Source organism: Thunnus thynnus, chromosome 14, assembly GCF_963924715.1.
Source record: "Thunnus thynnus chromosome 14, fThuThy2.1, whole genome shotgun sequence".
NCBI classification, from domain to species: domain Eukaryota; kingdom Metazoa; phylum Chordata; class Actinopteri; order Scombriformes; family Scombridae; genus Thunnus; species Thunnus thynnus.
In genome coordinates, this window is record NC_089530.1 from 18,025,391 (window position 1) to 18,052,456 (window position 27,066).

At 39.7% G+C, this 27,066-nt stretch overlaps 1 protein-coding gene across 2 annotated transcripts; it reads left to right on the plus strand.

Moving 5' to 3' along the window:
* Positions 1-25,699, plus strand: add3b (adducin 3 (gamma) b). Of its 2 annotated transcripts, none has more exons than XM_067610322.1 (15): positions 1-197; positions 9,718-9,968; positions 10,899-11,043; positions 11,746-11,897; positions 12,897-12,977; positions 14,255-14,404; positions 14,714-14,857; positions 16,276-16,374; positions 17,027-17,200; positions 18,995-19,255; positions 19,454-19,570; positions 21,192-21,281; positions 21,413-21,536; positions 22,471-22,566; positions 23,999-25,699. In XM_067610322.1, the coding sequence occupies exons 2-15, from the start codon at positions 9,768-9,770 to the stop codon at positions 24,241-24,243; spliced, it is 2,079 nt and encodes a 692-aa protein (XP_067466423.1). In that variant the 5' UTR covers positions 1-197; positions 9,718-9,767; the 3' UTR covers positions 24,244-25,699. The 2 variants fall into 2 exon arrangements, with proteins under 2 accessions (XP_067466423.1, XP_067466422.1); XM_067610321.1 differs by lacking the exon at positions 1-197 and adding an exon at positions 8,608-8,879.
* The last annotated feature ends 1,367 nt before the right edge of the window (positions 25,700-27,066 follow it).

The following is a 27,066-nucleotide window of genomic DNA, read 5'->3' on the forward strand; positions in this document are numbered from 1 at the left end:
AGCCGCTGTCACAGAGGAGCCGAGGGAGTTTAGGAGATCAGAGGCAAAGCAGCAGTTGCCTCTCTTCAGGGAAAAACCAGATGACCCTCTTCAAAGTGATAATGTAAACAGCTATCTAGCAACTAGTGAGACTGTGGGAGTTTGAAGCAAAACGTGAAGAATTCTCCTGCAGGATAAGTGTGAAACCCACCAACACTGTAAGTTGTATTCTTTTTTTTTTTTACCTTTTTATCTGTTAAATCAGGCATACGCTTGATCTCAGATAAAAGCAAATAAATTATGTGGCATGGTGCAATTTTGTGATCTGTGGGCTTTGAAGCTTTTGGAGAGTAAAGGTTATATTTAGTATTCTGATAGCAGATATAGGACACTTTATGATCCATGAGAATGGAATTTCTTTGCAACATACTCTGATATGTGTTTTTTATGAAACAGTTTTCTTTGTAAGTATATATAATATCAAGAAATTGTGTGTATGGTTACTGTGTGCATTATTTCTTTAATAGATATAACATTATAGTAGATCACTGCTTAACTGGCCTGCCTGCAGCTGCGCCGTCAACTCCAGCTGCAGAGGCTTCTAACAGCTGCTTTCTATTAATGTCAACCTCTAGAAACATTACTCTGAACAAGCATTTGTTGACTTTAGATGTGGGGTTGGGGCGGCACAGGATTTCATAATATGTGTGCCTGGTGATGTGAGTTATAGACAGCCATAAAACAGAAAAGGCAGGTCATGACCCAAACCCTTTCACCCATGCAATAGATTGTTCCTGTTTCAGTTCACACTTTTACACAGTTTTCATTTTGTGAATTTTATGTTAGATTAAGTTTTACCATCAGTCGGTCATCACGTCCTCGCTGAATGAATGTCATAATAAATGGCATTCTTTTATTGCACTCAATAAAATCCCAAAAGCTGAATTTGGATTTTTTTTTTTATGTTTGTAGTAAATGTCAGCTTTTAGCATAAACGTGAGTGGTTTATCACCACTTCATTTTCCCACAGTCTTGATTTGAATGTGACAACATACCAGGGATTTGTTAGCCAGACCGCTACCTCAGCCTCAGTTAAAGTGAACCTCACACTAACCACTAGATATCCAGCATGGAGGCCATCCAAAATCAACAACAGTAGGGACCACAGCCAATTCCTCCACTTAGGTAAACAAAGTCTGTCTCTTTCAACACCACTGCAATGTGTGTGTATGTGTATGATTACGTGTGTGTGTGTGTGTGTGTTCTGATGCAGTACTACACTCGAAAGCTGTGAAGGCACCACTCCAACTGTAACAATGTAAATTGTTTCAGGTTCAAAGTGTGCTGTGTTGTTGCCACCCACCCTGCTGTGGGAGTGTAGCGGGACCATTTTTAGCAAGTTGTGATGAGATATATTCTGTGTGAAGTTGTCAAAACAATGGCATTGTTTTGTAGCAAAAATAAAAAAAAACTTCTCTTTTCCCTCCAACCTTCACCATCAGGTTGTTGTAAAAGCTTCAAGAGCAGGTTCGGTTTAATGCAAATGTGCATTTTAATATACAGTATTCCTGGAAAACCGGAATAGTGTAGGGAAGGTCTTGTTTTCAGTTGAGCAGATGCAGCTACATCCGTCTGTGTTCAGTAACCTTTCTTGTGTTTTGGAGATGGACCGTTCACAGGAGTTTAGCAGTGTTGGTATTTTCTCTGATCAGTCATACAAACGGTGCAAAGACTAGCGAGCAACTGACCAGAAATATATCAATTCAGTTCTATCGTCTGCAGACAGGTAAAAGTCCCAAAGACAACAGGGTCAAGAACATTTACTCTCTGTGAATGTTTAGAGCGTCGAAGGGATAAATGTGAAATGTGATCCATGATCAAATCCAGATTTTTGGGGTCTAGAAAATGTGCAGCTGTTTGGGGATGAAAAATGCTGAAACTGCTGCAAAATATTTAAATATTTTGACATTTTTAATAGCATTACACAGAATTAAACAAAAATTAAGCTTCCCAGTGGTCACTGGTATGTTATCTATCTTGATCTCAACAGTTTCACACAATTTAGCTTGTACTCAGAGTTAAGGGTGACTGAGTTTATTAAAAAAGGGGCCCCTCGGTGGCTAAAGTATAATTACCAGAGATGGATATCTGGGAGGGCTGGCTAAACTCTGAAAGGGTTATGGCCAATATTTCATAGATGTCTGTAGTTGGAGGGGAAACAGTGGTGATTTCAATCTCTACACAGAATGGCTTTGGCTAATTAGGAAATACAATGACCTTTTACCTTGTGCTCCAATTACAAGACAGAACAATCAGTCAAGGAGGCAGAGTAACCGGTGTTATATTCTCTTATGAGAACATAAGTTCTCATTGTACTTCCATGAACTGCTAGACTTGGTTTTCCTTTTCATGCACTGTGCAGATACCACCCTCTTGTCTGCAAAAGTGGATGTTTTCTGGCACCCGTTCACTCTGCTTCCACTCCGTTCAATCCTGATCTTGCCTCAGACAAGAGACACCACAAGCATTGGTTACCATGGCAACCCTGCTGGTACAGACAAAGTTGTTTTGTTTTTTGTTTTTTTTGCTGCTAATTAATCATCATAAAAATGTAAATCTTCAGCTCTGAATGTTACCAGTACTTTCAGCCTTGTCTCAATAAATCTTTTTTGATCTTTTTTGAAGAGGTAATATTTTGCAATGTTCCCAGTAAAAACAGTTGAAAGCAGCCTGCATTTTTTGCCCGGCAGTACTGTGTGGTGACATTTGTGGTGCCTGAGAATACAGGCTGAATTTAGACCATCGTCTTCCCTCATGTCAGCTTGAACAGCAGATGGGAAATTCTGCAGATTCCAGAGAAGGAGACAGACTGTTTCGCAACACATCCTCATAATTAAACGACCAAATAGGTCAATTGTACCACACACTCCAGAGCGACCCATAGGAGCGTTTTCTAATATGCCGCCACGCACTCAGAGCAACCCATAGGAGTGTTTTCTAATATGCCGCCATGCACTCCAGAACGACCCATAGGAGGGTTTTCTAATATGCCACCATGCACTCAGAACGACCCATAGGAGTTTTCTAATATACTGCCTCTGTTGGCAGCTTTCCAAAACGGTTACAAATCCCTTTTAAAAAATAATTGTTTTTTATGGTGTGGCAACGCTGTGGTTAAGATCTGGTTTGGCCCAAAAATCACTTGGTTAGGGTCAGGGAAAGATCATGGTTTGGATTAAAATGATCACTTGAAATTTAGTGTGGGTTAAAGTAAACACCACAACAATTTTTTTAAAAGACTGTCCCAACTCATGGTTGGAAACGGGAAATGAACGGCTGTCTCCTGCAGCTAAGTCCACTTTTTGCCGCCATGGCATCAGTAAAGACCATGAAAAGTGTAGTTACAGTTTTTAAAAAATTGTCCCATCTTGTGGTTGGAAACAGGAAGCGAACAGCGATCTCCTGTGGCTAAGACCACTTTTTGCCATCTATCTAACCATCCACTGAACCTGCCACCTCTGAATACAGAAATTAGTCACCGAATATGGACGTCATTTGAATTGCGTCATTTCTCCAGGTCATAATTACTACAGCCGCCAGATGGCTTCTGTCACTCAAACGTAACTATACGCCGTTTTTGGCTACTGAATTTATGACCTATACTGTCGTTTTTCTTGGGAGGACAGGCTGGATTAAACACCTGACTTTAAAATGGGAGTCATTAAGTGTAATAATAAGCAACGAACCAGAATACCATCACCTAAAACCTTTGATGTCATCCAGTTATTGCAATACAAATAATCACTGATCATGTCTTGAAATTACTATTAATGGCCTGAGAATAAAACAGCCCAGAATTATGGGAAAAATGAGGCATGAAAAATAATGAAATGCTAGTCTGGTTTTGCACAGAGCTTCCCAAAAACAACACTTGGTGTGCTGTTTAAGGCTCTATAAACAGAATTGTGTGATTTTGTCTACATGCAACATTTTATGTACCATCCAAATAAATATTACAGATTAACAGATAGATTTTATTAATACTGCTGTAGTGCCAGATGTCTTTCAAAGTTCATCCACAGCACGGTAATGCTTTCTGCTGATGTCTTTCTCATAGGTTTAACCATGGATAGATTACTTAACGGGCTTTCCGGGTACAGGCCCAGAGCCGCCCCTGAGCTTGATTCTCTGCTTGAACTGAAACTTTCTTGTTGGAAAGTCGCAGAGCTCAGTTAAAAGTGTATGTCCTGATTGTGTTTTTTTGTGCTCCTGATCCTTAGAGTCTTCTAATATTGAGTTCCTGCCAACCAAATCCAATCTAATATTTCTTTTTATTCTTTCCTTCATCACACAAATGCACAACGTACTAAGGCAGCTGTAACATTTCATTAAAATGAAGCAAAATTAGTAAAGCAATTTAAATCACATAGGCAGAATAGCTCTGCTTTAAGAAACTAAAACCTGCATCTCAGGCTTTCTCTGATGGTTTCCCATAATATTTTGTATAATGTGCTGTAGTATTTAGTATAATATCTGTGCAGAATGACAGTGTGGAACTAACAGCAGTACCTTATGTCACTGAAAATGACTTTATGGGTTTTATGTGGATTTACTCTGGTTAGATACAAGGAGCACCCACACACTGAATCACAGCTCCTTTTTCTTTATTTGTGACATTTCAACCATCTTCCTCAGGCAAATACCCACAGGAAGGAAACAAGGCATATATATATATATAAATATATATATACATATATATATATATATATATATATATAGTCAAATGACCAATGACACTACAATCTAATCACATTCACATGTGTCAAGATAGCATCATCATAAGAAAAATAAAATCATTAATATGACAGGTCATACAAATATAAGAGAAAGTCTTGATGCTAATTGTGAGCAAATTTTCAGTCACAACAAATGTTTACACACATTTCATATAAACAGTCGTAATAGGGTGGGTGTCATAGATTTACTCTGGTTCATACAATGGTTCTTCTTCTAGCACAATACGTTGACAACTCTCGCCTTCTCTTCTCCAAATCTTTCTGAAGAGTCAGCTTAGATTTTTTATCTCTTGTCATAGTTTGAAGTCTCCCATTTCTTTCTTTGGGTCTGCTCTGCTCAAAGAAGTGCAGTTTGTTGTTGTCAGTGTTTTTCCTTCTCAGTTGTCTTTTGTTTTTCAGTTTCCATCGCAGAGTTGGTGGTTATCAGCCATGTTAAGCTTGCTTTCTACTTTGTGTTGATATACCAGAACGGTTGTTGGAAACAGGAGAATCTCTCAACCCATGGCGAGTAAAATGAAAAGAAGAACTGATAAAGTAGACTTACCATGTTACAGTTGAGGGCAGGTCTTCCTTATGACTTTACTACGACCATGAAAAAAAAGCTCTGATATTCCTATGAACGTGATGGTTCAGCTTGTGTAATCGTTGTCATGCATTTATTTCTTTTGGGTTTCCAAAATTTCAGTTACTACATCAATATGTAGATCTTTCTATGGTGTAGTCTCCTGAATTTATCCCATATCCTGGATTCATCAGAACCTCCTGCACACCAATCACAGGACTATACCACAGACATTTTACCCATTGCAGATCTCTCCCACCTCCTACGGACTGTTCACCTGCCTGCCGTCTGGCAGAAGGTACTGGAACAACCAGGCCACGACTCCCAGACTCTGCAACAGCTTCTTCCCTCAGGCAGTCAGGCTTCCCAACTCCCTGCTGCTTCCTCTCCACCCCCAGCACTGCACTATTATGTTATGCACTCATTTGTTCAGTTTAGGTCCTCATGTTTTATTTCGTGTATTTTATGTCTTGCACTGTCTACCTGTTTAACTGTTGTACTACAGGCTCCTTGGAAACGATATTTCATCCCAAATGTATAGTTTGTATATGAATGGGTTGACAATTAAGAGAGTCTGAGTCTAAAGAATGATGTTGGGAATTTTTCTCTATTCCCTATTTCTATTGCACATGTTTCTTTTTTCATTGACTTATCCAGGCAGAATTTGCATGTCTGCATTCAGAGGCTATTTCCAGTGGAGTAGCCGGTTTGTGACAAGACAAAGGTGTGCTTTTATCTGTGGACATCAATATCCTCAACAGTAATCTGTATGAATGAGACGTCGACTAATAACACCTGACATTTGGCCAATGCTTCCAAGATGGACTGCCCTCTCTGAAAAGTTCAAATAGTCAGCAAGAATGCGGGGGCTGCCGGGTGGGAGGAAGTTCTACGTCTGTGTGTGTGTTTTGTGCGTAGACATTTAAGCTTGTACGTGGTTTCAGTGGGAAATCTGCCAGAAACAGGGAGGCAGGGTTTCAGGGTTTGAGGGGTCACACTGCTCTGGAGTGAGAAAGTTCTGCTTTTCATTACATCAACCCATATGTCCGCATATCTGCTCCGCCTACCAGACTCCACTCTGTTTCCTGGAATTGTTATATGTCAGTCAGTGATCCAATCCTTCTCTCTTTTTCTCCCCAAAAATTTAGATTTTTGTGTGAGTGTGTGTGATTGTGTGTGATTAAAGGGGTAATAACTCTGTGGGTTGGCAGGAGCAGGGTGCTGAGAAAATGAGAGATTCCAGAGTTGCATTCACTTGATATGGAGCGCATTTGAATATTGCTGCAATACACTCTGGAGAGACTGACCAGCAAGGCAGAAAAGAGTTTAAAGGTGGCAGGAAGATAAGAGGGATCCCTGCTCTCTTCTGCACAGCTTTGCGTTTGCTTTAATCTTGATCTTATTTCCCGTTTACAAGAAGAGAACTAATTTAATTCACTTAAAGAAAAGCAGCGTGCAAGTGTTTTCTGAAATAACCCAGCATGAGGCTCCATTACCTACTGTTATTATCACTTTATAATCATTAGTTGAACTTACGTGCGATATGATTCCTAAGTAAGTATAACGTTCAATGACGGTCATTATTACCATGAAAAGTGAACAAGTAGTGGATGAATAATTGTCTGGTATAGTCGGTATCACAAACAATGTTTGGGATGCAATGATTATTTTCATGATCAATTAATCTGTTGAGTATTTTCTCGATTAACCGTTTGGTCTATAAAATGTTAGAAAATGGTGGAAAAACTAACCTCAAATGTCCACAACAGTCCAACAATATTCAGTGTATTAAGAAACCAGAAAATATTCACGTTTAAGAGGCAGGAATCAGAGGATTTTTGTGTTTTTTCTTAAAAATTGGCTCGAAATGTTTAAAAGATGTTCACAGTTTTTCAAGTCCGTCCTAAAACAATAGCAAGGGGCCCATATGAACATTTGACACATGTTTTTCTTGCTGTAATCATTCTTCCTGTTATTGCTGGCCAATAAAAGATCTCTTCATAATGCACTTTCAATGTAAATTCAATGTTCTGTGCAAAAATGTATTTAAAAGCTTATTTGAAGCTAATATGACGCATGAGTTGTGCAAATGAGTCAAATCAAGTGGATATCTTTCAAAGTTACTGTGTTTTTAGTGCCAAATTCCCTCTTAGTTACTACACTTGCACTGCAGCTGAAGAAAACGCTGTCACAAAGAGGGAACTTTTCACTAAAAAGACTGTAACTGTGCAAGATATCCTCTTAATTTGTCTAACTTCGACTGCTGAAGCCTCATATTATCTTCAAAGAATCTTTTAAGCACATTTTTGCCCATAACGAGGACTGTGAATTTTGTCCCCCATCACTTAAATTGAAAGTGCATTTAAAGGGAATCCTCTAATAGCCAGTATGAACAGGAGGAATGATAACAGAGAGTAAAACCTGTTTCAATGTTCATGCGGATTCCCGACTGTTATTTTAAAACAGACATGAAAAATTGTGAACCTCTCTTTAATCGGTTATCAAATAGTTGGTGATTAAATTTCTATTGATCAACTAATTGTTGCAGCTCTATAAAACTTCCATTTACATCATATGTATTGATGCATATAGTTGGTTTATGAAAGTAATCACAATATATTGTGTTTGTGGATGTGGGATAAAGTGCAATGTGACGAAAAGAATCAGAAATAGTGTCTATAATAGTGTCCTATCTGCTCTTCGAGAGAACATCTGTGTTGCATTGCTTTCTGTGTGCAAACATCCTATGTTTTAGATTTTTTTTTTTTTCTGGTGGAGGCACTCACTTTTTGAGGGAAGCACTTGTTCTGGCTTTGAAGTGCTCTGTTTTGGTATGGCTGGGCCATATAGCTTTGATGAAAACCTCTAGCTGAGAGCGGCTGTGGGAACACAGGAGTCTCAGTTATTTATGAAATGAAGTGGCAGTGGAGTTAATGAATCACACGTACAGAGACAGAGAGGCAGAGGGAGAGAGAGAGGGAAAAAGATTAATCGAAAAATCACAAACGCAGCTTCAAATCCTCCACCAAGAACTAGCAATATAACAAGTTCCTTCAGGGATATTAGGGATTCCACAAGAGATAAAACAATGGCACAGAAATAAGGTCGCTGCACATGCACATGTAGGAATTATTCAGGGAAACTACAGTATGATTGGAAAGGGGAGCCTTAAAAAAGCTGAACTGAGCCTGAGTGGCCATTCCTTTGTCCCGCTGAATACATAGAGGCCTGGTGGGTGGATAAGTGAAGTCACATGGTCACTTTTCCTTTTTCCCACACAAACACACCCACATCCTCCTCCATGCAGCCTCTCTTCTTCAACTCACTACTTTACCCACAGCAGGCAGTCAGTCAGCTCTGTCTGGATACTGTAGCAACTTGAGCCCTGCAACATTTTTTCTTTCTTTTTTCCACAATGTATCGGGACTAATAACCGTCCGGTTTGCCTTCAGACACATTTTTGGAGCCTCTGCCGGAGAAATTCGACATCACATCGTCCGGAGGCAGTTAATTCACGAATTGGGCACTTTTGTCCCCCACAGGTAATTTTTCAACTTTCAGGAACAGTTCTCCTCGTGGTTTCTAATTCGCGTTGTGTTAATGGAGTATGAACTTGTAGAAGTCTCAAAGTGTAGCCTTGGTTACTAACTTATATCCCCCCCTCCCGTCTTACTTCTCCTACTATAAATGTTTTAAAGTTGTAATTTGATGCCATGCACCGAGTGCTGTGGATTAGAGGCGACTTCTAAAACCAGCAATTAACGCGTTATCTTTGTTTGGTTTGTTTGAAACTATTGCATTGCTAGGCCTTATGTAATGTGGCTGAATTTAATGTATCCCTCCAGCCCCCCACGTCCAGGTAACACTGCAGCGCCAAAGGTGCTAACTGCTATTCAGAGTGGCTGATTTACATGAGGCCTGCCTTTGTTTACTGTTGACAATGCTTTACAGCTTGTGGCTGAGCAGTAGAAGTGGGGAAAAACTGTTGCTGCTTTCATCCCACACTTTTATGAGCTGGCCTCCATCTGTGTAGAGAAGAAAGAGACAGTGAACTTTGGTGCTAAAACCCATTAAGTGATGGGGAATGAATACATGTGTGTGTGTGTGTGGAGAGAGGTTATTGCTGTGTTATTAAACTATCCTGTAAAAATACTTGCATTATGCTCCCAGCAGCTGTGGCTAAATCAGCTCCTTTTTTTTTGCGCAGCAACAGCTTTAAAGCAGCATCAATCATATGACAATGTTCTCTTCTCCTTTTGTCTCCATCCATGTAATTACATGAGTCACCATTGCACCCATATCTTTTCTATTAAAGCAACACCGGTTGCCTTGACAGCCTGAATGTGAAGTAAGCAGCAGTGTTTTCATCGTCTCATACAGATTCCAGAGGACCAGCGAGAGGCCAGGGGAAGTGAAGACTCTGCAGGAACATGAGTCTGGTGGAGGTGAGGCAGACAGCCGGGTCCCTGACCCTGTCCCTTTCCAGCAACGATTCCAAGGAGCGCTACTTCGACCGCGTAGATGAGAGTGACCCCGAGTACCTCCGCAGCAGGAACATGTCGCCAGACCTGAGGCAGGACTTCAATATGATGGAGCAGAAGAAGAGGGTCACCCAGATACTGCAGAGTCCTGTATGTAGCCCGCAGCTCCGTATAAGTGCCCTCCTACACACAAGCTTTCACTGTGTATGAGCAATGAATGATGCTTTTAAAGCTGGAGAGGCTTCACTTAAGATAGACTAAAATGCATTGGGTTTTTTTCTTGTTTATCTGAAGATTATTTCATACATTCTGCTCTGAGTTTATTCTGAAATATAACTGCTATAAAGCTTAGAAACAGAAATGTCTGCAGCGACAATGAAATGTGTCACAAAAATCCCCCAGTTTTGTATTTAGATAATGAAATATCAGTTTTAATCTCCGTGGTGTCTTACCAGTGTTATTACAGATTAACTGATAACATTAAAAGGTAAAATAGAGGACATATTCTAAGCAGCATCATATCTGTATTGTAGCATTTTCTTATATCATCTTTGATAAAAGCCAGAATGATGATAAACAGAGCAGTGCAGTGTTTAGATGGAGTACAAGGAGCTGCAACAACCACATGCCCATGAAGTGCATGAAAATAAGACGAGCCCACACTGATCTGCGATTGCATAACAGGCCCAACAAGTGGAACTTATCTCATCACCATGGGAACCGTGGTCGGATGAAGCAGAATGCGGGAGCTTAGCCGCAGCACACAGGAAAATAGTGCTGTTTTCAAGATTCACAGGCTGCTCTCGAAGGCAAAAATTTATAGTTGGGTTTAATACGATTCCCCCCTCCTGCCTACGCACACACAAAGAGGTTTTAAAGTGGCCCGTAGTGATTTGTTTACACTTGTAATAAGGAGGAGAGCATGCTGTGCTCCTCGACACATCCCGAGGAGGTGTTGGACTGATGTTAAGGTCGGGTTGTGTGTTTAGAAGTTGCTAAGTTAATAGAGCTTTAACAGAGTGTTTGTGTTTCTTCTCCTCAACTCTCCCGGAATGAAAAAGAAAACTTTTTTCTTCGCAGGTGTTTAAAGATGAGCTGGAAGGTCTGATTCAGGATCAGCTGACGAAGGGCAACAACCCCACAGGTCTCCTGGCTCTCAGACAGATCGCTGACCTGGTCATGGCGAGCACCTTGGGAGGGGCTGGCCCCTTGACATCGCCAATCAGTGAGTTGTAGAGTGTGTGTTTGTGCGTGTGTGAATGCCTCCATCTATCTCCTTTCGTGCCTGATTGTCATTCAGCGTGTATACTCTGTCTGCGTGCATTATGCAGGCTGAATATCTTCATTGTCAGAGGCTGATTTCTCAGACTCCTGTGACTCTGAACAACCCTGAAACAGCAGAAAAGGCAGAAAGTTGTTGACAGCATTCCTCATTGTCAATGTTTCTATTAAGTAGCCCCCATGACCAGTCTTGGTAATGAATTACAGCTGTTTGCAATGCTAATTATGTTAGCATAACCTCTATGCCTTATGTTTCCGGGGAGGTCATAGAGCAGGCTAGAGCAGAAAAGTTTGACTGTCGAAAACTGTAAATGTTTGGAAAATGTCACTTTAGGAAATGTCTGTGACGTCACAGAGGCGGATCGGCTCTTTTAAAAGGTTAAAGTGACTGTAAAAGATAAAGCCTTGTATCATTAAATGGCCTTATATGGTATTACAGTCCAAAAATATCCTCCAGTTTCTTGTCGGGAATTCTGAGAAAAGCCTTTTTTTTAAGCTTCAGCTGCAGAGGCTCCCTGGGATGTTTTAGCTTTATATGTTGTGAAAGCAAACCATGTTAACATCCTTGTAGATGTTTTAAAAAAAAATACAAGTTTAGTGTTTTTAATGCATAGCAAGTTACCGATGATGTTATGTTTTGTGGCAGGTTTCGGGATGGTGACTCCAGTCAATGACTTGTATGGCATCGAGTCTCCATCCTTTGCTAAAGGGGAGAAGCAGAGTCGCTGCAGGCTGGCCAGCCTCTACAGGCTCGTTGACCTCTTCAGCTGGGCTCGTTTTACAAGCTCCTACATCACCGTGAGTACAACTTCACCATCATGCTCCGATGCACATCTGCTTACGTATGCCACACAAGGTTTGTGTATCTTTATGTGAGCTTTGTGCTCTCTAGCTCCCGGGAAGGCTTAAAGGGGAGTACCTCTGCATTTTTGGAATCCATATATTATTTATGGTTTCAGAAAAGTCAGTTTTGTGAATATGAACATCTTCCCCAATTGTGAGAATTCACACCGAAATATGTGATGAATAACTTGAGATATCAAAATGTAAAACTCAGATTTTTCCCTAAAGACAGAGCTTAGAAAGTCAGTTTTTATCAACCCACATACCGATTTTTGAGAGTGAAGGGAGCTTTCCTCTGTAGTTCAGAGTTTCCTGTATCCTTGAACAGGTGAGGTGAGTCTCTCAGCTCTAAGTAGCTGCTAACCCAACTTAAAGAACTTTTTTTAAGTGTAGAAATTTGGTCTCCTGTGGTCTTGTGTATATAGTTTAGTGGCATCTAGCAGAACAGACTTGGCAGAAATGAAATATTGTTTTCAAAAGTAAGTTTTAATTGGTGTATCATCACCTGAAAATAAGAATTGTTGTGATTTTGTTACCTTAGAATGAACCCTCTATATCTGCATAGGGAGCGGGTCCTCTTCTACAGAGCCCACCGTGTTGCACCGCTATGTTTCTACAGTAGCCCAGAATGGACAAACCAAACACTGGCTCTAGAGAGGGCCTTTCGCGTCCTCCGCAGGCCACTTAATCTGACACACTGCTCCTCGAAGGGGCTTTTTGACCTTAACAAAAATGAATTCATGAGGGAAACACTGCTGCAGAGGCATCATAATGGCTAGAAATGCACTCATATCTCCATTTCTCCTGTACAAGCTCAACAAATTCTGTTATACGGTGGATTATACACTGTATTTACATCACAAATGTTTCTTAATGTTGGAATTTTACTTACGTTATTCACGTTTTTACCCAGACAAGTTTTGGATTTTAAAATATGATCTTTTTTGCTTTCAGGTGCGTGTCAGTAAAGAGCAGGATCATGTGCTTATTAATCCACGAGGTCTGTCTTTCGCTGAGGTGACGGCAGCAAATTTGGTAAGCACGACGTCTGTGTGTGTGTGTGTGTGCGCTGTCATTTTCCAATTTTCCAATCATGAGTCAGAATTGTCATGGAGTTTTGCTACATACACTAGGTATTTGTATTTTTTAATTAATTTATTTTTTTAAATCTCAGGCATTGTCATTGTAAATCCATTAAATTAACACAATGCATTTTCAAAATACAAGTAAGGAATAGGTACTGGGGAATGTTTGTGACTTTTTTATTGGAAATAGCCAGGCACCTGAATGTGACACATATTGTTGTCAGTTAAACCTGACATTGATAGATTTGAATCAGATGTCTGTGAGGTGTCTAGATGTTTTTAATAGTACAAGCTACAGCGCTCAAAGATGATATTTTTTGACAGTTTTTCTCTAACACAGTATACCATTCAACATCCTCATTATGGCTTTTCTGCTCTCCATCGTGAGTCGTCATTTGTCTCCATTCATGTCTTCTGAGCGCTTTAGAGTCTCTTCAGCAAAATGAAAAACTTTTAAATGAAGGACATATTAATTTTAAAGTGAGAGTTAATTGCTGTATTAATCGCAAGAACCACTAAAAACGAAACCAGCTAAGCCTACACTGTATACTGAATGTTAAGTACAATAAATATATAGTGTGTAGTCTGAAACAAAATGCCTCATTAGAGTGATGAAGATAAAGTTATTTTGATCGGAATCAAGGTAGTTTCCAATAAAACAGGATCATTCGTCTTTTTTTAATTTGTATTTTAAAATATAAGCTGTGAAAAATATTTGACTGGCAGTTTGGAGTTTGGATGTGGAGTGATGAAGACTGGAGCACATGGTTCTAGGTAGTTGGAGCTTTTAATAAGGGGCTCCTCATGCTGCTATTTCTGCTCATTAAAAAGTTTTAACAATAATGGTCTGTACCAGACCTCATTAGTCCACATCCTGTCTCAATTGTCCTGTCTGTCGAGGCACTGTTTTGAGATTTGAATTGGCTGACATGTGGAGATTCCCTGTCTGGGGTATCAATGTTTGTCATTAAGCAAATCACATCGACATGGATTTGCAGCGTCATGCTGATAAAGTATTTTTGCCTTATTGATTCAATCATATGTAAGCACCTATAGGTTTAGTATTTAACATTTCTATTCTTCCATGTTTTGAAATAACATTGAATTTCTTTGTTTAATCTGCTGCTGCTTTACTATAATAACAACAGCAACTACTACTAAAAACTGTAGTACGCTGCCAACTGACATCCATCACAGCTCTAACTTTCTGTTGTTGTTTTTTTGTAGGTGAAGGTAAACATGATTGGTGATGTTGTGGACCAAGGTTCTACTGATCTGGGTATTGACCATTTTGGATTTGCTCCTCATGCTGCCATTTACTCCATGCGCCCTGATGTGAGATGTATCATCCATATACATACCCCTGCCACAGCTGCTGTAAGTGTGCTCCAGGCTTATATTATATGAGCTTTGTGTTATTCAAAGCATAAAAGCTGCTGCTAAATGCTTATTTTGCACCAGAGGAAGAAGACTGAATTAAAAGCAGCCCCCTGTGTGCTTAGTTATTTTGGATGCAGACACCCTGTAATGCATTTTTGCCATTTCCTTTGAAGCTCGGCAGTAAAATGTACAGCACATGATGAACGTTGCTGTGTTAAGTTTTTATTTGTGCCTGATAGCAAAAATGTGCCTCCATTTAGATGTCAGTGCGTCACAGCCTTTGTTGCTTTCATCCCATGTTAACAGGTGTCCTCGATGAAATGTGGAATCCTGCCCATTTCCCAGGAGGCTTTGCTTCTGGGAGATGTGAGCTGCTTTGGTTACCATGGCAGCCTGGATAATAAAGAGGAGAAGGTGGAGTTTCAGAAAGCTCTGGGCCCTACTGCCAAGGTACTGTCAAACCAAGGGACTCCATTAGTGAAAGGCTCATTTTCACATGGGACAGACAGCATATTATACTGTATGCACAACAGGATGTATATGAGGTCATTTGTAAACTACTGGTGAATATAAATAAATCAGTACAGTATAAATTCTTATATAGAGTATATCACAGAAATGTACTAAAATTGAATACCCTTCTTTTGCCAACCAAACTCATCCACTGCACCGATTTTATAGCTGATGTTCAGTTACTACTCAGTCATAATGTCTTTCAGGCTCTAGAGGGAAGTCGCAAAAGTCTGATAAAACAACCCTGATGATGTCATTGGGATGTCATCAAGGTTATCTCAGCTTTACGACAGAAAGCTAGCGTTACAGACGGAGGGTGTGGGGTTTTATAGACGTGTGGCTTTATTAGGCAGGGATGTCATATTGGAGTTATTGTAATTATGAGTTTCCGACTTTTAAATAGCGTGTACGTCAACCTCCAACTTGTAATTACGTCTGAGAAACTGGGGATTTTCTGATATATCCAACTTGGCACTTAGTAATATGGAAGTGTCGGAAAACCAAGCAAACATGGACACCTCACGCCAACCAAAGTCTGTCGTTCAGTGTAATTAAACCCATATTTTATGGATATAATGTAATTTTGTCAATGTACAGTATTTCAAACCTTCATATGACCAACTCAGTTATAATACAACCCTCCATCTTCCTGCATAATGAAGGATGATATTGAGTTGCCTTACGAGAAGTTTAGGATCCAGCTTCACCCAATTTAGGAAATTTTTTGACTTTTAAAGTAAGGAAATCTCAGCCTCTGCTGCATCAGTCTTGACCATTCTTTTTTAAAAAATCGTATCTCGCAAGCCCCCCAACTTTGTGAAAGTGCACCACTACCTTGTTTTTTTGTGTAGAATTTCTGACCATTGACATAATGAGACATACATAATATGAATGTAACACAGTCCAACACAACACCGCTCCTAAGTAACCTCAAAAACGCCCACAGAATTACATCAAGACATCTGACAAAGTCCTTGAAGCCTTACATCAGAAGGATTCATAGATAGATACCCAAAAGCTGTCTCTAGTTGATAACATGAATCAGCTCTTAAAGCTTTTATTTTCATCTTGGGGAGACAGATGTTTGTGTTTGTAGTCACTGATTTCACAGTGAACTAACCAGAAGAGCACAATAAACAGTACATTTAAGGCTGGATTTTTTTTACACATGCGTCATATCAAGACAAGTACATTGATAAGGTCACATTAATTAACATTTACACATTAATTAATTAACGCACATGAGCATATCTGAATACACCAATGCATTAACTCAGCTGGATTTGTGTGTATTAGTGTATCATAGTTATTATTGTGGACCATTAGGCAGCTCAAGTGTTTCCTGTGTTTTTCAGGTGATGATCCTGAGGAACCATGGGCTGCTTGCTCTGGGAGAAACAGTGGAAGAAGCTTTTCATTATGTGTACCACTCCCAGCAAGCATGCGAAATCCAGGTATTAAAAACTTGATTTGTATTCTTGACACTACCTCTGCTTGATAATGAAATCTAGTTACACCATTCAGGTCACAGCAATTTGTAAACTTGAGTGTGGCCTTAATACATATTTACGCATTTATGAGTCAACTAAATGCGTAGAAATCGGTGATGTAATTCTTCACTTTTAGAAATGTTTTTCCTTTTTTTTTTACAAGTGAATAAGACCTGGCTGCAAATAGCAGCACCTGAAATGGAAGCAAAGCCGATGTCTAACATACAGTATGTTTGAACAAAGTCAGATATGTTGTAAAGAGCTCTGTTTCCAGTCGGAGCCAGGTGGAACCCTGTAGTGTTACTGACACACTCCTGTTGTTTTGTGTCAGGGAGGCGTTGTAGGTGCTTTTGTATCATCCTGCTGTGTCTGGTTTGTATTTGTTTTTGACATATATTGACAGCTCAGTTCACATATGATTACAATTCCTTTGAGACGACAAACCTACTGCATCTTTGAGGAGAAAATATTTACCTTCTCTGTTCAGGTTTTCTAAAAAACCTCAGAATTATAATGAAGCATGGTCAGAAAGTTGTCAGTGACTTTGTGCTGAATTATAATTTGTCTGGTAACTTCAGCAGTATTAAGAATTTTGTTACCAAATGTTTTTGTTTAGGTGAATGCTCTGAGGTGTGCCGGCAGCGCAGACAATCTCGTGCTCCTGGACAGAGGGAAGTTTAAACCCCTGACCCAGGGAGTGGCCGCTGCCGGGGTGGTAATCGACAGTGAGGTCAAGTGGAAAGTGGGCGAGGCCGAGTTCGAGTCCCTTATGAGGATGCTGGACAACCTGGTGAGTGAACCCTGACATGTGACCCTTACTCATGATGCTCCGAGTTTCCTGTCTCAAGTGTTTCCTCTGGAAATGTCTGATAAGGGAACGCAATGAAACTAGATGTGTTTTTTTTTTTTAATCTTACCTCAAAATTATTTGTGTGATTGAATCATGTTTCATTATAAACGTCTCTGTGTGCACATTTTTCACTACAATAATAGAAACTCACGCAATTATTGTCAGAACATGTTAAGCATGGTGTTATTCTACCCTCAGGGTTTCTGTGCAATGCTGCACTTCTGTCAGTTAAAACCATGCTATTCGAACCACACTACTAATAACCAGGGCTTGACATGTTGTGTGGACACAGAAGATGTCAGAATGTGTCTGTATGAGTGTGTGTCTAGTTAACAACTGTGGCTGGAGAGGGCTGCAGCTGTTTCAGCTCTGTGTGATCATAGCCCGCCCACCCTTTCAATCATAGCTTCCAGATGGTAAGGCATGCTGTGGACAGTTACAGCCACAGACCACACAATCACTTAGTGTAAGGACTCTAGTGTACTCAATTTTGATATCAGATTTGTTCTTTTCTCTGACTGCAAATGCACATACACACACACACACGGCAACAGGATGTCTGCCTGTCCATGCCAGAAGGTGGAGTTTGCTAGCTATGGTGAACCTCATGATGTTCGAAATGATCACAATGGGTGAAATCCAAAGCACACACAACAAGAGCTCTGGCTGCTCTAAAGGTCACAGCTAATAATGTAGGAGGAAGAAGATGATTTAGAGCTGGCCCAGTACGGTGTTTACAGCAGCAACAACAAAAAATAAAATCAAATAAAAAAAGGACACGGTGTGTTGCTTTTGTAAACCAAACAAGGAGATTGAATGGAGAGATAATTCTTATCTAGAGGCAGATAAGGAGTTTGGATGGAGAGAGAGTGTGTTAGTCAATTCAATGAGCTAACAAAAGTAAACACTTTGATTTATAAAGCTCTCTCATCCATTCATTATATTCAAAAAGCAATCCATCACATTGAACAAGCAACCAACAGCTACTTAATCAGTGTATCAGAAATTGAGTATTTAAATTATACAATTGGTGCATACTGTATTTTATATACGGGCCAGAGCCAAACATATTTTGGGATTTTTGTTCTTTAATCAGAACAATAAATTATAATCAAGCCTACATGCAATAAGCTCACATGACACTGTTAACCAGTGTCATGTGAGCAGTCTATTAACCAGTTAGTGACACTGTATTGGGGGCACTGAACAATTCTGCTAAAACATTTCCAAAAGCTCTGACAATGGCTTGCCTGTGACAGTCAAAGCCCAAAGCAGAGATTTTTTTTCGGTGTCAAACTCATCATATGGCCTGTGAGAAAATGGCATTTTTGGTTTTGATTGTAGTGCTGTGCTGCCGGCCTCAGACTGTATTCTGCTCACACTGCGAGTTCCCATCAGTGGTTTTCTAGTTGTCTCTCCCTGTCTTTGATGTATTGTTAACAACACACTTCTTCAAACTAAAGTTTTATCTTTTCCCTCTGAAACTGGTCAAGTCTGCAGAAATGCTGTTTGTATATGTAGCATTGTTTAAATATTTAGAAGCACTGTGTAAGCACTGTGGATCTTGGGTGGCCTGTGCATCCTTTAAATTCTGTATCTTAACAGTCGATACAGCGAGTTTATTATTGAAAAGATTGTGAGGGAACACTGAATGACGCTGCAGAATACTGCAACACTTCTGACAAGAGAAAACGGTATGTTAGAATAACGTTTCCCCTCTGTGTGACCCTCTAGGGATACAGAACGGGCTACACTTACAGGAACCCCATTGTCCGTGAAAAACCCCGATCCAAGAACGACGTGGAGATCCCTGCCACTGTGTCTGCTGTGCCGCTGGAGGACAGTGAGCTGGGTCTGCGTAGCCCTTTCAAATTTATGGTGCAGAAACAGCAGAGAGAAAGAACCCGGTGGCTCAACTCACCCAACAGCTACTTAAGGGTCAGTGTTCCTGAACAATCACCCAGCGGCGATGTCAGCCCCAGGACCAAGACAATGGTGCGTCAAATTTCTGTAACACTGTACCATGAAATTTAATAATCTAACTCTTAGTGTTTTGGCCTTAGAAGGAAATTGTGATCTTGGAAGCTGCTGTTCCTTTATATTAGCCTGCCCTCTTGTGGCCAGTTTGATAAATGCATGTTTTCAACGTTCAATGTTGAAGTTTTTCTTATTTATCTGTTTTTCTTTCCTCAGTGGATGAAGTCTTCACAGCCAGGCAACAGAATTGGCACTCCAATAAAGATTGAAGACCCTAACCAGTTTGTCCCACTTAACACTGATCCCACAGAGGTTTTGGACAAGAGGAACCGGGTGAGTTGAAACATCACCATGTTATAATCCTGGGCAGCAGAGACTCACAAAGATTTTTCATTCATTCTTATATACTCTCATCTCATCATTAATCATGATGGGAACTGTTATTTAAAAATTCACACCTAGTTCTAAGCTTAAATACAGTGTATACAGTATAGAAATTGGTACAAGACTAGTTTTTCAATTAATTGATGCTGATTAGAGACACCAATATGTCACATTCCATACAAAATCAATCATATAGCCGAAGGATTGATCAATTGAAGAACTGTACTGTGATTTTCTGAGTGGTCTTATTTTATTTATGACTGTATGTTTCACCTTGTGTAGGCAGGTGCTTGATATAACATGTGGCCATATTCAGACTAAATCAGGCGGTGCGGTGAAAATGCCAGTCCTCCCATTTATTTGAATGGGGGTAGTGTGGTTCGGCTGCAGCTGTTTTGGCCGCTGCAGTGCCGCACCGGACTGCGGCCAGAAAGTTGAGCCAGAGTCAAATTTTGGAGAAACGCAACCCGATGTCACTGCGGATGAAGGCTGCGGTGGCCAATCACAGCTGGAGATCAGACTGATCAGAGGTGACTGAGGACAAAGATGTTATTAGGACGAGGGGAGGACATTTCTCTTCATATGATAACGTCTAAAGTAAAGTTAGACTTTGCTGTCAGCTTCCCAACTCATTTTAAAAAAAGACGAGAGAAAAAGAGAGAGAGAGCAGCTGTAGTTGAGCGAGCTAGAGAGTGAATGAAGAGAGGGAGCGCTGGTAGCGAGAAAGCCGGTGAATCAGATCAATAAAACGTTATTTTCTGATTGTTTCGCAGTGGTTAAGTTCTAGAGCGCAAATAAACATGCCCACAACCCCCTCACACCTCCACTCGACCCCATGGCTGAACGCCGCATCGCCTGATTTGGTCTGAATACGGCCAAAAGGATAGGTTCACAGTTTTTCAAGTCTGTCTTAAAACAATAGTCAGCTTCCCAAATGAACATTGAAACAGGTTTTTCTCACAGTGTAATCATTCCTCCTGATCCCGATCCCCTCCAAATGCATTTACAATGTAAGTAATGGATTCTTGTTATGAGCCAAAATGTATTTAAAAGTTTGTCTAAAGACAACATGAGACTTCAGCCGTCTGAGCTAGTCAAATAAAGTGGATATCTTCCACAGTTAGTCTTTTCAGTAAAAAACGTCCCCTTTGTTTCTTGAAGGACAATGTTTTCCCATTCAGCTGCAGTGGAAGGAAATTGGCACTAAAAAGACTGTGACTAGATAGATAGATAGTAGATATTGACTTGATTTTACTCATTTGGACGACAAAAAACTCACATTAGCTATAAATAAACCTTTAAATACATTTTTGCACAGAAAGATGTGCAAAGGCTGTGGATTTTCGCCCCCATCACTTACATTGAAAGCACATTATGAAGGGACCTCTGAAAGGCCAGTATGAACAGGAGGAATGATTACAGCAAGAAGAACATGTGTCAATGTTCATTTGGGCACCTGACTATTGTTTTAGGACAGACTTGGAAAAGTGTGAACTTATAATGGACTGTATATAATGTCAAAGATATCTGAACCAGGTTTAATATGGTTTTGTTGAATACATTTGTTCAGATAAAAGAACAGCACAGAGGTGACCTGATGACTGCAGGACCAAAGTCTCAATTACTAGCGGGCATCGTTGTGGACACCATACCAGGACCAGTGAGTATATTAACCATCACACCATACTGGTGCAACCACACTGCATCATACAGAATGTGTCACTCTTATTTTAGACATAAATATTCTACTAGACTTCATTGTTGTTCTGTTTTTGCTCTCTTCTCTGTCAGGCTTTCATCATTGAGGATGAAGAACAGACTCGCTCTCTTCCCCCCAACCCTTTCAATGAGTTCACAGAGAAGGTGCTGGAGGAATACAAGAACATGGTAGAAAAAAAGCAGCAAGGCCAAGACGGTACTCATTGCTATCCTTCATACAGTGTCTCTATGAGTCATGCTGTTTCTTTACCATTACAAAGCCTTACTTAATGTAATCCTACTTGGGCTTACATGGGGTCATATCTGACAGCATCCCATTAAGATCGTGAGCATCTGATGTTTTGACGTTAATCCTTTGTGGTCATGTAAGGTCATGAAAGAAATTGAGATGCAGAGACAAAGTAAATCTCGAGGGACATGATCTGACATCATCAAGCAAGGCCAGCATAGGAACAAAAATGGGAGTTTAGGACCCATTAAATGCTGATTTCTGAAGAAGTGTGAAATCAGATTGAACTAGTTTGACCCAGCAGACATTATTGTAAGGGAATATAAATTGCAGTTACGTAAAGGTCTGCTTCCTTAAAACTTGTAGTTTTATGTGTTCTACAAGTTTGCTGTACTCACTTTATCCACGTAAAAACTGCGTTGTCAGCTTGTAGTCCAGGAAGTTAATTAGTCCAGTCAGAGTGCTCGGTTCCTGCCTGAGGAAATGTTAGAACTAAGTTCACTAAAATGAAGAGATTCCTGCGTTCCTGGTTTCGCTCTTCCGCTGAGTTGTGAAGTCAGCTCATAAGGAATGAGAGATGAGCTGCAGAGACATCAGTCTTGTCAATCCACTCATGTCTTGATTATAACTGCGGTCCAGGAAAAAATGTGTGTGTAAGAGGGAAACATTTCTACAGCTGTGTGTTAGAGAAACACCTTAATTTTTCACCAAGACAGTTCAAACTCATCTGCTAATAAAAATTAATGAAATGTAAACCAGCCAGGGGTTTTTAGTTTTGCTTCTGCAAACAGTGAGATACAAGTCTTAATGACACACATTTGTTCATCTAAAAAGTCTCACTCACCTGAGCATACCGACTGTGATGAATAACTGACTTCTGATGACTTTAAATCTTTTATAGATGATGATGATGCCACCGATGCAGATGAGATGACAACATTTGATGGCTCTACTATCTCCCTTTCCCTCTCTCCCATTATGACACCAGCTAAGCAAGGTAATAAGCTAGTCAAGAGGTATTATGTGGTGATGTGTTTGAACTAGTTGCTTGTTTGTGTCTGTGTTTTTATGTTAACTAGTGCAGTGCCCGTTAAAAATGTGCCTGTTTGGAACAGGCCAATTGCTTATTATTTCTCGAGAACTGCACATGTATGTATCAATTGACAAATGTACCAATGAAAACAATAATGAATTCATAAATAAAATGGTTTAAATCCAGACAGAAACTTCACCAGTGAGACTAAACAGAGGTTGAATCGTAGGACAGTTTACAGCCTTCCACTGGTTGATTCTGCTGCCAATCAAACATGTCTGCGCTCCTATTGGCTAGTTTTACTGCCTCTGCCTTTGTTTCTTCTCCTGTGTGTGCTCGTTCTTCTCTTGCTGCACTCAGACACAGAGCTGAGCGGCTCGCTGTTCACTTGTTTATTCAAAGCTTATTAATATTAAACGTAACCTGACGCACCAGATGGTTTGTTACCCAGAACCATCTGAAAATTTTTTCATGGAAACTGTTTGGAGAAGGGCAAGCACTTTCAACTTTCAAAAAATACTGAGCAGGTGATTGGATAAACCATTTGTCCATCATCGTCTATCACCGTCTTACATTGCAAGGCAGCGGGATTCGCAACACGGATTGGTCTGAACCACCGGTGGCATGATTTTGTGGTCTCACGATCTTGCGATTCCAGCTGCCTTGCAAGGTAATATTAAATGTGTCACATGTCCAAATTGCACAAAATTTGACACTACACATCCTTGGGTCCCCACCAATACACCCACCAAGTGTGAAGTTGATCGGCTGGATGGTTCTCAAGATACATGAAGGACACACATACAGACAGAGATTCCTTCTCTTTTAGTTAGATGAACTGCAGTGCTCGTTCAAAACATGTCTGAGACATCCTGCAGTAAATCTTCAATGTACATGTTTTGTTCACAGTAAACGGTTCAATACTAGAGCTTAAGTTTCTTAAACTTTTTCAAGTCATTATCACTACGGATATAATCCCACCTCCAACCACAATGTGGGTTGGAAAGGCAGAATGGAGCTGTCCATGTTTACGCTCGTTGACTTCACAGGCAGAAAAAGAAGCAAATCAGTGTTGTTTATGAGGTATTTTTATATATTTCTCGAGAACCGCTCATCCAAACAAGTTCACACTCAACACTAAACTTTCTTGAGTTCCCAGCAATACACCTGCCAGGTATGAAGTAGATTGGATAAATGGTTTTTGAGATATGCGAAGAACAAACACACAGACAGACAGACAGAGACTCCTTGCTTTATATAGAGAGATGTGCTCTGTACAAGGACATGAAATACCTTAAATTTGATCGATAGTTAAATATTTCATCGCAGACATATCTATGTGATTGCAATTCTTATCCTCATCCCTTTCTGCTGACTTGGTTTCATCTGTTGACAGACACAATACCCAATGGGAAAGACCACTTGGCAGAATTGGAGGAGGATCTGAGCATCGAGGTATCCAAGCTGAGCGTGAGCACTTCGGAAACGGTGGAAATATCCATAACAACGAATGAGAAGACAGGGGAAGCGCAGACCCCAGAGAGCCAAAGCAAGTCCCCCAAGAAAAAGAAAAAGAAGTTCCGCACACCTTCATTCTTGAAAAAGAGCAAGAAGAAGGAGAAGGAAAAAACAGAAGCCTGAGTGCATTAACTGTAAAAAACGAGTGTTTTGCTAGGAAAACGACTGAATTGCCTTCTTAATTTTCAGATTGTTGAAGGGAAGTCTAACAAAAGCAATGACTATCATTTAGTCAGAAAGTCTCCCAGGACAGTGTTGATTTTAAACATCCTGCACATCCTCCCTCATTCACAGCTATTATTTCATGTGAAAGTCTCTCCAAGATGTGCCAGCAGATGGTTATATGGATGTGTTTTTCTTTCCCTGTGAGAATTTGTGATTGACCACTCCTGAGGGCTCAGTAAAGTGAAATCAAATGAAAGGTGAATGGAAAAAAAATGTGTTTGAGGTTGTTTTTACCCATATTTTTAATGGGGTTAAGTTCATGAATACATCAGATTTGGGCCTGTTTAGTATTTGTGATTTTCTTTTCTTTTTGCACAAATTCATTTTTGAATGTATACTGAAAGATTTTATGATTTAACACCAGTAGTATAACAGTGGCTGAACAAAACCAATATTTTACACTGTTTAGCCTTCTAAGAAGTACGATTTGTATCTGAACATATTCATAGTTATACTATCTTGTAATAATATATGTTGGTTTATATTATAGGTATTACAATATAGTGTTTGATGATTTGATAGTCTACATATTTACTTTACATACTAACCCTTATACTAAACATGCTGTGATTGATAATACAGTAATAATTCATGTTGTTTTTACAATTATGTCAGTGGCATTGTTCTCATGGTTGCTGCTTTTTTGTAATTGTGACAAGGACTTGACTATGATTGACAGAATGAGCTCAGCAAAGTGATGATTCTTGCTTATTGATGGTTTTGAGTGAGAAGGTTCGACTTTTACAGAATATACAGAAAATCGTTAAGTGTACGGCTGTGAGCTGACAAGCCTGAATCACAGGAAGTTAGTTTAACGTGATGGATGTTTTGACTAATTTTGTCCAAATATTCGGTTGATGGCAATATGCTGTGGAAAGCTTTTCTGTGTAGCCACTGTTATAGATTGATATGAAGTATATTAGAGGACCATATATTTACATCCCAGTCAATAATGTGAATGATTTGTTTCGACCCAAAGGGAGTGAATTCTTTGCCTTTGTATATAGTTTGTTTTTGTGAAGTTCTTTTGTTACGCTAAACCAAATGTTAGACAATGAACCATAGAAATGTGACAGTACAATCTAATAACATTTTAACGCTACTTTTATCATAATGTTTTATCCACCTTAATTAAGCTCCTTATTTACTGAACATGCACAGCACATTGTGTTTACAAATTATGTAAGTTGTGTGCCTAGTGCTTGTATTTCATCTGTGTTTACATTACTATATGTATCACCTGGGTTTATCCATGGTGCTTTACATTACAGACACCTAGCCTCAGAGTCAGTCCTTTTAAAATTGCCTTCCAGTCTGCCTGATGTAATAAAAGCTGGGATATGTTTCCATAAGAGTTTTATTGCCTTCTTGCTTATTGACTGAAAGACATTTGATGTTTACAGTTCTTCTTAGTCACTTTGGTACATTTCTCGAATCATCCATAACATTTGCAAAACAGTAAGTGCATTTCTCAAAGCAATTCATACAAACAGCACCACACGATCGATAACCTGTAAAAGTCCATTATTTGCTTAAAATCCTTAGTTTATCTCTCAGAAGTAAATATTTATGTCAGTGAACATGTCGGTACCATCAGAGTTATGTGTGTGTTTGTGTGTGACAGTATATGTGCAGTATGTATACTGTGTACTGTAAAATGCAAGTGGAATACTGGAATATGAAGCATTACAGTAAGTATGCAATATGACAGCACAGTGCACATTGTTGGATTATATACCTGTCTATGAAATGTTTGAATGACTGGGGATAGGGTTGTTCTCCCAACTGTATGTTTGGAGATTAACCTTTGACCAACCTTGGCCATTGTAAGGCCATGATTGAGAATGTGGTCCACAATTGTGGCCCTTATTTCATCAGCAACATGCCTATGCCCTTGGCCTCTTCTACCTCGTCCTCTATTTTGCATCCCTACCCTTCTCCATGCAGCCTCACTCCCCTTCTTTTTCCTAGATGTTGACCCTGTTCATTTCCTTGCTCTTCCATTGTCAGAAATTGTAACACTGTCTTGCGCTCTGTCTATATATGCTTGCCAGTTGAAGGTTCATGAGTTGCATCTTTGAGCTATTTTAGAGAACTGCTTGATCATTGGTTGATCTAATGCTTCACACATTGGACTTCATCAGTGAAAGTCAAGCTTCACCTGAGAGCAATTCATCAATTCAGGACACATTTACAAAAAAAAGTCTGATAAAAATGTATAGAAAATATGCTTGACAGATTTTGACAATTGGTTTAGCCATTTTGCAGGTAATGACTTGTGCAATGCCTAGCTGTTTTTGAGGTTAAGACTATGCAACAGAGAACCAGTATAATAAATTTTGATCAACATGACATAAGCAACTGATAATGCAGGAAAGAGCAGATAATTGTACATAGTCATTTGCATGAATGTGCCAAAGCATTAGCCATTTGTTCAAAAGAATGAGAAAATGCTTTAATGATGTGCACAAGTGACTAGATGATGCAGAGGCTGAACAAGTAGTTTTGAGAATTTCAATTCTGATCAGAGAAATGTATCAAAGCGACTTATGCATTTATTTCACAATATGCTAAATTTCATTCTGGTATGAAAGTCCAGTGAACCATATCCAGCTCCAAGAGGCAAACTAACACCTCGAGTATGAAATAAAGCTTTCTACCAAACTACTGACACAGCTTCCCTCTTTTTAAAAAACAGCAGCGTCCCCCTAAAACAATGCA

Excerpts from the sequence above, each read along its gene's own strand:
- add3b (XM_067610322.1), top strand. The coding sequence starts at position 9,768 with ATGAGTCTGGTGGAGGTGAGGCAGACAGCCGGGTCCCTGACCCTGTCC. Across the intron at positions 11,044-11,745 it reads CCCCTTGACATCGCCAATCA|GTTTCGGGATGGTGACTCCA; the intron begins GTGAGTTGTAGA and ends GTTTTGTGGCAG. Across the intron at positions 21,537-22,470 it reads AAAGCAGCAAGGCCAAGACG|ATGATGATGATGCCACCGAT; the intron begins GTACTCATTGCT and ends AATCTTTTATAG.